General features: G+C 41.6%; 1 protein-coding gene across 6 annotated transcripts in view; it reads right to left on the bottom strand.

Annotated features, from left to right (window-relative positions):
- Window positions 1-15,624, bottom strand: part of LOC106586808 (E3 ubiquitin-protein ligase Midline-1) — a 79,853-nt gene that overhangs the window by 1,756 nt on the left and 62,473 nt on the right. For all 6 annotated transcript variants that reach the window (XM_082969183.1, XM_082969182.1, XM_082969181.1 and 3 more), the window contains 7 exons: window positions 8,987-9,082; window positions 7,189-7,296; window positions 2,413-2,561; window positions 2,183-2,310; window positions 1,431-1,574; window positions 598-759; window positions 52-259 (listed from right to left, as the gene is read on the bottom strand). In XM_082969183.1, coding sequence (XP_082825309.1) covers window positions 52-259; window positions 598-759; window positions 1,431-1,574; window positions 2,183-2,310; window positions 2,413-2,561; window positions 7,189-7,296; window positions 8,987-9,082 — 995 coding nt within the window. The remainder of the gene's footprint in view (window positions 1-51; window positions 260-597; window positions 760-1,430; window positions 1,575-2,182; window positions 2,311-2,412; window positions 2,562-7,188; window positions 7,297-8,986; window positions 9,083-15,624) is intronic.

The raw sequence follows: 15,624 nt of genomic DNA, 5'->3' as shown, positions 1-15,624 counted from the left end.
CCACATGTTCTGGTCTGAGGTATCTCAGGCACGACTGGTCCATATTCTTACCATGTGCTCCCTCCTATCAAGGCCTCCCAGTAGTGGCGCCCGCTGTCGATGTACACATTCCCTGTGACGCCGTAGCTGCCCTGGCTGGTGAAGCGGTCCTGAGTGTGGCTCTTCTTGGATGACGTCTCGTCCCGCTCCACTGTCAGGTTGTCATGGGAGACCTTCAGCTTCTTATGAGCAGACTTTGGGTCCAACTTGAACGGTTGACCTGTGAATGGACCATAGATTAATTAAGAAATAAGGCCAGAGGGGGTGTGGTACGTGGCCAATATATCACAAACCCCCGAGGTGCCTTATTGCTATTATAAACTGGTTACCAACGTAATTAGATCAGTAAAAATACATGTTTTGTCATACCTCTGGTATACGGTCTGATATACCACGGCTTTCAGCCAATCAGCATTCAGGGCTCGAACAACCCGGTTTATAATTTAACCGTAAACAATAGTAAATACGCTAGTAAATAGTAAATATCTCCATATGTCAATATCTCCTAAGATGCTTGATGACGTCAGCACGGTACAGCTTTTGGAAACTCTGACATACTGTTGGTCTTGAGCTTCCCAGGTACACTGCTGCGACTCCCTGCCTGGTTGATAGCTTTGACCATAAAGATGTACTTGGTGCCACACTGGAGTCCATGCACTGTGTAGTGGTTCTGCTTGATGTTGGGCACAATCATCCAGCTGTCCGCTGAGTTACACAAACCTAGACCACAGACAAAGTCAAATCAGTTAAATAACAGGAGCTACAGACCACTGGATTGTAACAAACACACAAATGTAACAGACATTCGTTGACATAACAACAATTAATACTTTGTTGTCATCAAATCAAGATTGTGGTAATTCTATCATCTGTACTGTCGTAACCTCTTACGGCTGTTATTTCTCTGCGTGACCCGTCGTACACAATAACATTGCCAGTTCACTGTAGTATGAACAGGCACTTGGGCAGAAGAGGGCCAATTCCTTGCAACCCTTGCTAGGGTGATCTGTTCCAACAGTCTGCCACTTACATGAGCCGCAGGGAAACACAAACCTCCATCTGGATTGGAATCCAGTCTGACTCAGGCTATATACTCTGGCCTGGATCAGTCTCTAGCAGAGATACACAGCAGAGATCTCTGATATCTTATTATCGTCTTATTATCCAATGAAAGGAAAGCATGGTTGTTGCCGCCCTTCTGAAATGAAAAAATCCTTTATTTGATCGGGGTAACGTAATGACCCCCCCCCCCCCCCCCAAAGCTATTCACAGCAGGAGCCACTCAGATAGTCTACCTTTCATGATTTAACAGTTTATACCACAACAGGCATACTGTACAGTCACACAGCAAACTGTACTGAGGAGATCTAGGACATGCTTTGTGTACATACTGACGACATTGGCTTGTCCGGTGAAGATGGCATACTGCAGTTCATAGGAGACGACACAGAACTCATCATCAGACGTCCAGTGAGCAGTGACGGTGTCGTACGATGCCGTACATAATTCCTCACGGATTATTGGGGGATTTGGTGCTGAAAATAGAAATATTTAGTTGTTTTTCTTCACGTCTCTGGTGTTTGTCAGTTATTTAAGACAACAATGATGAACAGTAGACATACTCACTACAGTACATTGGATTTACAAAAAATATATATATTTATGACCAAAAGGGGTTGGTAAATTAATTCTAGTCCACTCTTGCAAGGCGCTGTGACTTCATTAGCCAGTTCGCAATTGTAAATGGCTACCTGGCTAAATAAAGGTTAAATATATAAAATAATAAAATAAAATTGTTCTGTGTGATTCAGTTGGTTAAGTTACTGGCCATAAAGTTAATAAGACATCCTGTGGAGAATTCCCTAAAAGCCAGAACAATCAAAATCCAATTCATTCAACTGTAAACGAACACCAAACTGTCAGTTTACACCTGTAGTTTACAAAGCATGTGACAAAAACAATTTGAGAAGCTACAGTGTCGATTTTTTTTTTATATTTGACTGCTGGAGAAAATAGATAAACAGAGAAATTGCACTGTACCAGAATGTCCCATTTCAGATAGACCTGAGTTATAGATATGTTCTCAATATATTTCTGACTGAAAAGATGGAAAAAGATGGATAACAGGTGGAACTGCGTTCACCTGTGAGGTAATCCAAGCTTTCCAGCATTTTCTTTTCCCTTGTAAAGTCCAACGCAAACGTATCAAAGGTGTCATTCAGGTTTATCTCCGGGATCAGGATCTGCGAGGATGCTGTTGCCATGGACACTCTGAAACACAACGATATATAATTATCTCGTTACAACCTGGGACTCTGTCAGTTTAGACTGTTTGGAGCGTTATCACAACAATCAGCTGACTTGATAGGTCACCTATCGCAGATGCTTTTGGCTGTTTGTAGGAAGCGGGTGTGGTCTGTCTCTCTCACGGTGTGATCTGCCTGAGTGATGAGGGATGACGATCTCTCGATGATCTGCTTGCAGGTGGCGATTTGCTGGGCTAGCTTCCGCAGCCGGATAGCCTGAGAGGAAACAGTGGATTATTGAATACCCCGGTGCAGGGACAGACCAATAGACTGCTGCTACTGCGGCTTCAGAAACGACTGTACTACAGCAGGTTCAATAGAGTTGACAGTTCTTTATTTAAAAGGTCACAATCGAGAGGTCATTCAATTGTACATAATCATCTCACCATTTTTCTCGAATTCAAAAAACATGCCTTGCGTGTTTTTATCTAATCAAATTTGCATCGACCATCATGATTAGCCAAGTGATCAACTTTGAGGATGGAATGAGGAGCATCTACATCATCCAAAACATCACCATGGTAACGGAATGTGCCTGCTTGCCCCCTCTGTCCATCTTCAGGGAGCAGAGAGGAGAGAGCAGAGAGGGGAGAGCAGGAAGCAGAGAGGAAAGAGGAGAGAGCAGAGAGGGGAGAGAAGGAAGGAGAGAGCAGAGAGGGGAGAGCAGAGAGGGGAGAGCAGGAAGCAGAGAGGGGAGAGCAGAGAGGGGAGAGCAGAGAGGGGAGAGCAGGAAGAAGAGAGCAGAGGGGAGAGCAGAGAGGGGAGAGCAGAGAGCAGAGAGCCAAGAGGAGAGGAGAGAGGAGAGAGGAGAGAGGAGAGAAGAGAGAAGAGAGGAGAGAGGAGAGCAGGGAGCAGAGAGGGGAGAGCAGAGAGCAGGAAGCAGAGAACAGAGAGGAGAGAGCCAAGAGGAGAGGAGAGAGGGGAGAGCAGAGAGGGGAGAGCAGGAAGCAGAGAGGGGAGAGCAGAGAGGGGAGAGCAGAGAGGGGAGAGCAGGAAGCAGAGAGGCGAGAGCGGAGAGGGGAGAGGAGAGAGCAGAGAGCAGAGAGCCAAGAGGAGAGGAGAGAGGAGAGAGGAGAGAGGAGAGAGGAGAGAGAAGAGAAGAGAGAAGAGAGGAGAGAGGAGAGCAGGGAGCAGAGAGGGGAGAGCAGAGAGCAGGAAGCAGAGAACAGAGAGGAGAGAGCCAAGAGGAGAGGAGAGAGGAGAGAGGGGTGAGCAGAGAGGAGAGATCAGAGAGGAGAGATCAGAGAGCAGAGAGGGGACAGCAGAGAGGGGACAGCAGGAAGCAGAGAGGAGAGAGCAGAGAGCAGAGAGCAGGAAGCAGAGAACAGAGAGGAGAGAGGAGAGAGCAGAGAGCAGGGAGCAGGAAGCAGAGAGGGGAGAGCAGAGAGGAGAGAGCAGAGAGCAGGAAGCATAGAGCAGAGAGGGGATAGGTGAGAGGAGAGAGCAATGAGCAGGGAGCAGAGAGGAGAGAGGAGAGAGCAGGGAGCAGGGAGCAGAGAGGGGAGAGCAGAGAGGGGAGAGCAGAGAGCAGAGAGCAGGAAGCAGAGAACAGAGAGGAGAGAGCAGAGAGGAGAGGAGAGAGCAGAGAGGAGAGGAGAGAGCAGAGAGCAGAGAGGGGAGAGCAGGAAGCAGATAACAGAGAGGAGAGAGGAGAGAGCAGAGAGGAGAGGGCAGAGAGCAGAGATGGGATAGGTGAGAGGAGAGAGCAATGAGCAGGTAGCAGAGAGGAGAGAGGAGGGAGCAGGCAGCAGAGAGGAGAGAGGAGAGGAGATGAGAGAGGGGAGAGGAGAGAGCAGAGAGCAGGAAGCAGAGAGGGGAGAGCAGAGAGGGGAGAGCAGAGAGGGGAGAGCAGAGAGGGGAGAGCAGGAAGCAGAGAACAGAGAGGAGAGAGCAGAGAGGAGAGAGCAGAGAGGAGAAGAGAGAGCGGAGAGGGGAGAGCATAGGAGAGAGCAGAGAGGGGAGAGCAGAGGAGAGAGCAGAGAGGGGAGAGCAGAGGAGAGAGCAGAGAGGGGAGAGCAGAGGAGAGAGCAGAGAGGGGAGAGCAGGGAGAAGAGAGCAGGGAGAAGAGAGCAGAGAGGAGAGAGGAGAAAGGAGAGAGCAGAGAGGGGAGAGCAGAGAGGAGAAGAGAGAGCGGAGAGGGGAGAGCATAGGAGAGAGCAGAGAGGGGAGAGCAGAGGAGAGAGCAGAGAGGGGAGAGCATAGGAGAGAGCAGAGAGGGGAGAGCAGAGGAGAGAGCAGAGAGGGGAGAGCAGAGGAGAGAGCAGAGAGGGGAGAGCAGGGAGAAGAGAGCAGGGAGAAGAGAGCAGAGAGGAGAGAGGAGAAAGGAGAGAGCAGAGAGGGGAGAGCAGAGAGGGGAGAACAGAGAGCAGGGAGAACAGAGAGGGGAGAGCAGAGGAGAGAGCAGAGAGGGGAGAGCAAAGGAGAGAGCAGAGAGGGGAAAGCAGAGGAGAGAGCAGGGAGAAGAGAGCAGAGAGGAGAGAACAGAGAGCAGGGAGAAGAGAGCAGAGAGCAGCCTCCTGACTTTGAAACGAGGCACGGGGCGAGGAAGGAAGCAGTGTTCCTCAGAGGGGCCAGATCACAGGAAACAGGTCTGATATGGCTCTGACACTGAACATGGCACAGCATGCCAGCGACACCCCCCCCTCCCCAAGCCCTCTCTAATGACACTTAATGGGGGGAAAGGAAGGGAAACCACTCAAGGAGCAGAGTGGATTTGTTTCAGATGCATAATGCTGTGCAAACTCTCCTCCATTACTACAGCATACTGTATAGCACACACAAAACAAAGCTGCTCTAGTTCGATCAGTCACATAGCGATGACCTGACAACACTGATTTTCATCAAATAGGAATTCCAGAGTAAATGATGTTCGTCATACATTCCATTAAAGAAGCAAGCAGACTCTTGCTTATGTTTGCCTCTTGAGGTACGTTACAGTGGCACTGGGGCTCCCGAGTGGCGCAGCGGTCTGAGGCACTGCATCTCACTGCTAGAGGCTTCACTACCGATACCTTGGTTCCATTCCAGGCTGTATCACAACCAACTGTGATTGGGAGTCCCATAAGGCGGCGCGCAATTGGCCCAGCGTCGTCCGGGTTAGGATTTGGACGGGGTAGGCCGTCTATTGTAAATAAGAATTTGTTCTTAACTGATTTGACTCGTTAAATAAAAGGTTAAATAAAGGTTAAATAAAGGTTAAATAAAATAACACAGTCAGTGGAAGCTGTGCATGTCTAGCAGAGATGTATGGCACGGTTACAACATTCATCCTCAGCCTTTATAGAGGGCTAGTAACCAAAAGGTTGCTGGATCGAATCCCCAAGCTGACAAGGTAAAAATCTGTCGTTCTGCCCGAGCAAGGCAGTTAACCCACTGTTCCCCGGGCACTGAAGACGTGGATGTTGATAAAGGCAGCCCCCTGCACCTCTCTGATTCAGAGGGGTTGGGTTAAATGCAGAAAGACACATTTCAGTTGAATGCATTCAGTTGTACAACTGACTAGGTATCTCCCTTTCCTTTTTCAACCTTGGAGGCAGAGGAAGAAGAGGTCTAAGCATGCCGGCTCCGAAGAGTTAGACATCCTGACCCATCTGCCCTCCTCTGTAACCGTCAAAACATACTATTGGCTGGGAAATATTCACAGGCACTTATAAAACCCTGGGCGATGTACAACGATTCCAGGCACAAACAAATCTGGGCCTAGACAAAAGGAATTGCCATCGGTCACAACATGGTGGAATATTGTCATCAGTCACAACAAGGTGGAATCAGAATGTTGCCATCAGTCACAACAAGGTGGAATCAGAACGTTGCCATCAGTCACAACAAGGTGGAATCAGAATGTTGCCATCAGTCACAACAAGGTGGAATCCGAACGTTGCCATCAGTCACAACAAGGTGGAATCAGAACGTTGCCATCAGTCACAACAAGGTGGAATCAGAACGTTGCCATCAGTCACAACAAGGTGGAATCAGAACGTTGCCATCAGTCACAACAAGGTGGAATCAGAACGTTGCCATCAGTCACAACAAGGTGGAATCAGAACGTTGCCATCAGTCACAACAAGGTGGAATCAGAACATTGCCATCAGTCACAACAAGGTGGAATCAGAACATTGCCATCAGTCACAACAAGGTGGAATCAGAACATTGCCTTCAGTCACAACAAGGTGGAATCAGAACGTTGCCATCAGTCACAACAAGGTGGAATCAGAACATTGCCATCAGTCACAACAAGGTGGAATCAGAACATTGCCATCAGTCACAACAAGGTGGAATCAGAACATTGCCATCAGTCACAACAAGGTGGAATCAGAACATTGCCATCAGTCACAACAAGGTGGAATCAGAACATTGCCATCAGTCACAACAAGGTGGAATCAGAACATTGCCATCAGTCACAACAAGGTGGAATCAGAACATTGCCATCAGTCACAACAAGGTGGAATCAGAACATTGCCATCAGTCACAACAAGGTGGAATCAGAACATTGCCATCAGTCACAACAAGGTGGAATCAGAACATTGCCATCAGTCACAACAAGGTGGAATCAGAACATTGCCATCAGTCACAACAAGGTGGAATCCGAACGTTGCCATCAGTCACAACAAGGTGGAATCAGAACATTGCCATCAGTCACAACAAGGTGGAATCAGAACATTGCCATCAGTCACAACAAGGTGGAATCAGAACATTGCCTTGTGACTGATTACATTGTCATTGTAATGTAGTGAGGTGATTTGCCATAAGAGCTGCGATGTCTACTTGCAAGTTTTGACTTGTAGCTGTTGTTGATAGTTGCAAACAGCTGTGGGGGAAGGAGGAGGGCAGTATAAAGTATTACCTTGCCCTCGTTTATCTTGGTGGCTATGATCTGTCTTCTCTGATGTATGATGTCCATCAGAAGGTCACACTCTTCAAGGAGCTTGTTCTCTTGTCTTGATGCATTACCCTTGGAAACAGATCAGGACAGGGATATGAATCTAGTACTTTATGTTTGGCATTGACAGGATAAAACATAGCATTTACAGACATTTGTATTTTTTATTTATTTGTATTTTTTTATTTAACCTTTATTTAACTAGGCAAGTCAGTTAAGAACAAATTCTTATTTACAGTGACGGCCTACCCCGGCCAAACCCGGATGACGCTGGGTCAATTGTGCCCCGCCCTATGGGACTCCCAGTCACGGCCGGTTGTGATACAGACAGTAATTGTTGTAGCTCTTTCCTGCAGTCAAATTACCAAAACTCACTCTAGTGGCTTCATGGGTGGAATGTTATGAAACCTTTTTTTTTTTTTGCCATAAAACCTGGTGTTTCTATGTCAAACAGTTTTGTTATATTTCAGTATTCTGTGATGTATATAAAGTGTAATATAGGGATGCAAACTCAACATGTAATACATTTCTACTCTATATCTGACATGGTACAGGTCTCTTCTTTTTTAAAGCCCATAACCAGGTGTGTGAAATGTAGACTTTTGTTTCAAAGTAGATTTGTTTAAGACTACCAAGAAACACCCTGGGTGACCATGATTTAGCCCACAGGAGTACAATTAATTAGATAACGCTCATAGCCTGTATCAAAGCCCCCCTGGCTCATATATAACAGTGCACCTGAGGCAGTAGGCTATCTAGTATTTCCCAGGATAGATCTACACAGCCACAGAGATCCTATTAAATTACATTTCTAGTATGTCATTCTATGTACAAAACGCTGTCACCATACACAGAGTAGCATAGTGCCACAGGTGAGAGTCAGCTGAGCCTAGTCATTACAACAGTTGTTTTTGCTTTCCCACATACAGCCAGATCTGCTGCTGGCCCACTTTCTCCTACATCTCTCTGTGGGCACATTGTGTTATCTGTGCCATTTTATTCCTCAGTTGGTTCATGAACTTATCTTTTGCTATGTCCCATTCATGCTTTTACCCCAAACAACACCCTACCATGCACAAACACACACACACACACACACACACACACACACACACACACACACACACACACACACACACACACACACACACACACACACACACACACACACACACACACACACACACACACACACACACACACACGGCCAAATTGGCAATATGGCACTGTTTATGTGAGGTTAGCCTACTTTGTATAGTTAAGTTTACTGGCATATCCACTTGACTGAATACCCGGGTCAGCATATTCATCTCAGTAACTGTGTCCGTGAGATATGTTACAGTATTCTAACATGTTCAATGAATTTCAAAGTGTTGCATGTCACAGAATCTGGTGAGCTCAGCTTGAATGCTAAATAACAACAATAAGGATTTTTTAAAAAAACAATTCAACCAAAGATTTTTTAAACCCCAAAGATTTTATAAACCAAATATTTTTTAAACCCCAAATATTTTTTAAAGCAAATATTTTTTAAAGCAAATATTTTTTTAACCAGAAAGATTTTTTTAACCAGAAAGATTTTTCTATCTACTGTATGTCAGCAACCACTGTAAAATGTGTCTTATCGGACACCTGATATGTTACATTTACAATACAAGGAAGAAATCAAAAAAGCTTAACCTATCAAACAATAGAAATGCCGCTGAAACTGAGAGCTGTATCATATAGCTTAATATGGAAACAGATAAACATCCTTACTTACCTCCACATGTTGGCAGATCTGGATCAACTTGCCCATCAGAGTTTCCAACTCATTGTTCCTCTTAATCAGATTGCTGAGGTTGGAGTCCAAGGTTTGCTGTGGGAAAAAAAGAATAGAAGAAATATGAACAACAGAGACAGTCTGTAGCTGAAAATATTCCTCTAGCAAAATGTAAACTGTTAACTAAATGTGGAAAGAAGGGGAGGAAAAATCATAATCACAATCATGGCTGTCCACTGGAAAAGGACGATGCACTAACAGACAGTCCCTTCATAGGGTCTGGTTGTGTCCCATTTGTCGTGTGATCAGTCAGTCAGTCAGTCAGTCAGCCAGTCAGTCAGTCAGTCAGCCAGCCAGTCAGTCAGTCAGTCAGTCAGTCAGTCAGTGACCTCTGAGCTAGCCCCAGTGCCAGAGCTCCATCATCCAGCCTGCTCACTGAGCTGCCAAAGCTGAGAGGGACAAGCAGAGCGTCTGCCAGAGATGTATCCTAGGGCTCAATTATTTCTTGGTATTTTATTACAGATCCCCATTAGCGGCTGCCAAGGCAGCAGCTACTCTTCCTGGGGTCCAAAACAAGATTAAGGTAATTACATACAAAACAAAACAGAGACATTATTATACCACTAATCTACCACTATATAATCAACAATACAATACATTATTACACCACTACTCTACCACTATATATCAACAATACAACACATTATTACACCACTATATATCTACAATACAACACATTATTATACCACTATATATCTACAATACAACACATTATTACACCACTACTCTACCACTATATATCAACAATACAACACATTATTACACCACTATATATCTACAATACAACACATTATTACACCACTACTCTACCACCATATATCTACAATACAACACATTATTACACCACTACTCTACCACTATATATCTACAATACAACCCATTATTACACCACTACTCTACCACTATATATCTACAATACAACACATTATTACACCACTACTCTACCACTATATATCTACAATACAACACATTATTACACCACTATATATCTACAATATAACACATTATTACACCACTATATATCTACAATACAACACATTATTACACCACTACTCTACCACTATATATCTACAATACAACACATTATTATACCACTACTCTACCACTATATATCTACAATACAACACATTATTACACCACTACATATCTACAATACAACACATTATTACACCACTACTCTACCACTACATATCAACAATACAACACATTATTACACCACTATATATCTACAATACAACACATTATTACACCACTACTCTACCACTATATATCTACAATACAACACAGTATTATACCACTACATATCTACAATACAACACATTATTACACCACTACTCTACCACTATATATCTACAATACAACACATTATTACACCACTACTCTACCACTATATATCTACAATACAACCCATTATTACACCACTACTCTACCACTATATATCTACAATAGAACACATTATTACACCACTATATATCTACAATACAACACATTATTACACCACTACTCTACCACTATATATCTACAATACAGCACATTATTACACCACTACTCTACCACTATATATCTACAATACAATACATTATTACACCACTACACATCTACAATACAACACATTATTACACCACTATATATCTACAATACAACACATTATTACACCACTACTCTACCACTATATATCTACAATACAACACATTATTACACCACTATATATCTACAATACAACACATTATTACACCACTACTCTACCGCTATATATCGACAATACAACACATTATTACACCACTACTCTACCACTATATATCTACAATACAACACATTATTACACCACTACTCTACCACTATATATCTACAATACAACACATTATTACACCACTATATATCTACAATACAACACATTATTACACCACTACTCTACCACTATATATCTACAATACAGCACATTATTACACCACTACTCTACCACTATATATCTACAATACAACACATTATTACACCACTACTCTACCACTATATATCTACAATACAACAAATTATTACACCACTATACATCTACAATACAACCACAACATATATACAATACAACACATTATTACACCACTACTCTACCACTATATATCTACAATACAACACATTATTACACCACTACTCTACCACTATATATCTACAATACAACACATTATTACACCACTATATATCTACAATACAACACATTATTACACCACTATATATCTACAATACAACACATTATTACACCACTACTCTACCACTATATATCTACAATACAACACATTATTACACCACTACTCTACCACTATATATCTACAATATAACACATTATTACACCACTATATATCTACAATGCAACACATTATTACACCACTACTCTACCACTATATATCTACAATACAACACATTATTACACCACTACTCTACCACTACATATCTACAATACAACACATTATTACACCACTACTCTACCACTATATATCGACAATACAACACATTATTACACCACTACTCTACCACTATATATCTACAATACAACACATTATTACACCACTATATATCTACAATGCAACACATTATTACACCACTATATATCTACAATACAACACATTATTACACCACTACTCTACCACTATATATCTACAATACAACACATTATTACACCACTACTCTACCACTATATATCTACAATATAACACATTATTACACCACTATATATCTACAATGCAACACATTATTACACCACTACTCTACCACTATATATCTACAATACAACACATTATTACACCACTACTCTACCACTACATATCTACAATACAACACATTATTACACCACTACTCTACCACTATATATCGACAATACAACACATTATTACACCACTACTCTACCACTATATATCTACAATACAACACATTATTACACCACTACTCTACCACTATATATCTACAATATAACACATTATTACACCACTATATATCTACAATGCAACACATTATTACACCACTACTCTACCACTATATATCTACAATACAACACATTATTACACCACTATATATCTACAATACAATACATTATTACACCACTACTCTACCACTATATCTACAATACAACACATTATTACACCACTACTCTACCACTATATATCTACAATACAACACATTATTACACCACTACTCTACCACTATATATCTACAATACAACCCATTATTACACCACTACTCTACCACTATATATCTACAATACAACACATTATTACACCACTACTCTACCACTATATATCTACAATACAACACATTATTATACCACTACTCTACCACTACATATCTACAATACAAAATCCATAATGCAGCAATATAGCAATTTTACAAAATACGTGTGTGTAGAGTGGGTGTGTTTGGAAGTGTGTCCATGTGTGTGGTGTGCCTTTGTGTGTAAATGAAATTCTTAACAATGAAGACCTGCGCTATAGCGAGATAGAAATGTAAATGCAATGTTCCGCCGTTAGTGGAGACTGCATATTCCGGCCCAATCGGTAATGATCTTTAAATTTCAAGCGTAGTATAGCGGTGAACATTGGCGATACGTATTTAATCGAGCTCTAGGCAACTAAACCATTCATGCATTAATCACCCAATGATGACTCAGATCCAACTCTCTCACAACTTTACTAATTATGACATTGCTGCATAGTACATCCATGGCTATAGTCTATAGCAGCGGTTTCCAACCTTTTACCGTATGTTCCGGGGCCACTAATTCACCGTCAAAAGTTGTTGAGGTCCACCATTGGTGGAGTCCCAGAATTGTTTTCCATATAATATTTTGCGCGTCAAATTTAGAGTAAAGTTTAACACGAACGTAACAGATTAAAGGCCTATTGAAATTACTGTATTGTTATGAACAATTTGCATTGTGAAAAGTAATGTAAAATGGATTGTTTAAGCAATAAGACATGCGAGGCAGGGCTTTATCACGAATCCAGTCCCAGTCAACCCATTTAGATTCTGTGATGTATTCCTGCTACACAGCACTGCCTTGCGTGCCTTATTGCTTAATTATAAAACTGTTACCAAAATATTTAAAGAACAATGAATTACATATTTTCATTAAAACGTTATTTTGATAAGTCAATTCATACAATGACATTTTTTTTTCCACCAGAAGATATAGTCCGGACAAAAATCTGGTTGTTAGGTATTTTGGTCATGTTGCTACAGACGCGACCCATAGTTGCTATGCAAAAAGACTGGTCATCCATTCTGAATAAAATGGTTGCTATGCAGGCTGGATAACTTTCTTGTAACTTGTTAGCTCGCTAGCCTAACTCAAGTCACGTCAAACATTGAACCTAGAATGACAGTAGACTAGCTGCATTTTCATTTTCTTGAGCATTATTGATCTGGCATTTACTTGGATATGACCATGATAATGCGAGATTTCGACTGGCTCAGGAAAAGTGTTCACTATATGTATGGTACTACAGAGATAGACATTCAAAAGTGAAACATTGTTTCCGAGGTCGGACAGGCAGACAGTGAGGTTTATGTTAATCCCTGCTGTACCAGACTAAATGCTAGGTTTATGTTAACCCCTGCTGTACCAAACTAAATGCTAGGTTTATGTTAACCCCTGCTGTACCAAACTAAATGCTAGGCTTATATTAACCTCTGCTGTACCAAACTAAATGCTAGGTTTATGTTAACCCCTGCTGTACCAAACTATATGCTAGGCTTATATTAACCCCTGCTGTGCCAAACTAAATGCTAGGCTTATGTTAACCCCTGCTGTACCAAACTAAATGCTAGGTTTATGTTAACCCCTGCTGTACCAAACTAAATGCTAGGCTTATATTAACCTCTGCTGTACCAAACTAAATGCTAGGCTTATATTAACCCCTGCTGTGCCAAACTAAATGCTAGGCTTATATTAACCCCTGCTGTACCAAACTAAATGCTAGGCTTATATTAACCCCTGCTGTGCCAAACTAAATGCTAGGCTTATGTTAACCCCTGCTGTACCAAACTAAATGCTAGGTTTATGTTAACCCCTGCTGTACCAAACTAAATGCTAGGCTTATATTAACCTCTGCTGTACCAAACTAAATGCTAGGCTTATATTAACCCCTGCTGTGCCAAACTAAATGCTAGGCTTATATTAACCCCTGCTGTACCAAACTAAATGCTAGGCTTATATTAACCCCTGCTGTACCAAACTAAATGCTAGGCTTATATTAACCCCTGCTGTACCAAACTAAATGCTAGGCTTATGTTAACCCCTGCTGTACCAAACTAAATGCTAGGTTTATGTTAACCCCTGCTGTACCAAACTAAATGCTAGGCTTATATTAACCTCTGCTGTACCAAACTAAATGCTAGGGTTATGTTAACCCCTGCTGTACCAAACTAAATGCTAGGCTTATATTAACCCCTGCTGTGCCAAACTAAATGCTAGGGTTATGTTAACCCCTGCTGTACCAAACTAAATGCTAGGTTTATGTTAACCCCTGCTGTACCAAACTAAATGCTAGGCTTATATTAACCTCTGCTGTACCAAACTAAATGCTAGGGTTATGTTAACCCCTGCTGTACCAAACTATATGCTAGGCTTATATTAACCCCTGCTGTGCCAAACTAAATGCTAGGCTTATGTTAACCCCTGCTGTACCAAACTAAATGCTAGGTTTATGTTAACCCCTGCTGTACCAAACTAAATGCTAGGCTTATATTAACCTCTGCTGTACCAAACTAAATGCTAGGGTTATGTTAACCCCTTCTGTGCCAAACTAAATGCTAGGCTTATATTAACCCCTGCTGTGCCAAACTAAATGCTAGGCTTATATTAACCCCTGCTGTACCAAACTAAATGCTAGGCTTATATTAACCCCTGCTGTACCAAACTAAATGCTAGGCTTATATTAACCCCTGCTGTACCAAACTAAATGCTAGGCTTATGTTAACCCCTGCTGTACCAAACTAAATGCTAGGCTTATGTTAACCCCTGCTGTACCAAACTAAATGCTAGGGTTATGTTAACCCCTGCTGTACCAAACTAAATGATAGGGTTATGTTAAACCCCCACTGTACCAAACTTAAAGCTAGGCTGGAAGAAAAGGGAAATAATGTGCGAGTTGAGACAAATACAAGAGATGATTCTGACAGCAACATGATATGATGGAGGTGCAGTGATCGTTTTCAGATGGAACTTTTATTTCATTTTTTATTTTATATATATATATATTATATTATAAATATTTTTTATTTTTTATTTTTTCAGATGGAACTTTTTATTCTATATTTTATTTTATATATATTTTTTAATATTATTATTATTATTATTTTTATTTTTTCAGATGGAACTTTTAGCAGGCATAAGTGTGTCTGTGATGGACATTACAGCGCAGCTTGGAACGCTGCTCGTCCAATCAGTATCCAGGATCCAAACAACCAGTTATTAAGCTCCCAACTGTTATTCTTTTTTGAAGAAAACAAATCTTAAAGGCCCAATGATGCCGTTTTTATATCAATTTCAAATAATTTCTGGGTAACAATTAAGTACCTTACTGTAACGATTT

The sequence above is a fragment of the Salmo salar genome, chromosome 25, assembly GCF_965601325.2.
Source record: "Salmo salar chromosome 25, fSalSal1, whole genome shotgun sequence".
NCBI lineage: Eukaryota > Metazoa > Chordata > Actinopteri > Salmoniformes > Salmonidae > Salmo > Salmo salar.
This window is presented reverse-complemented; position numbering and strand designations above follow the sequence as displayed.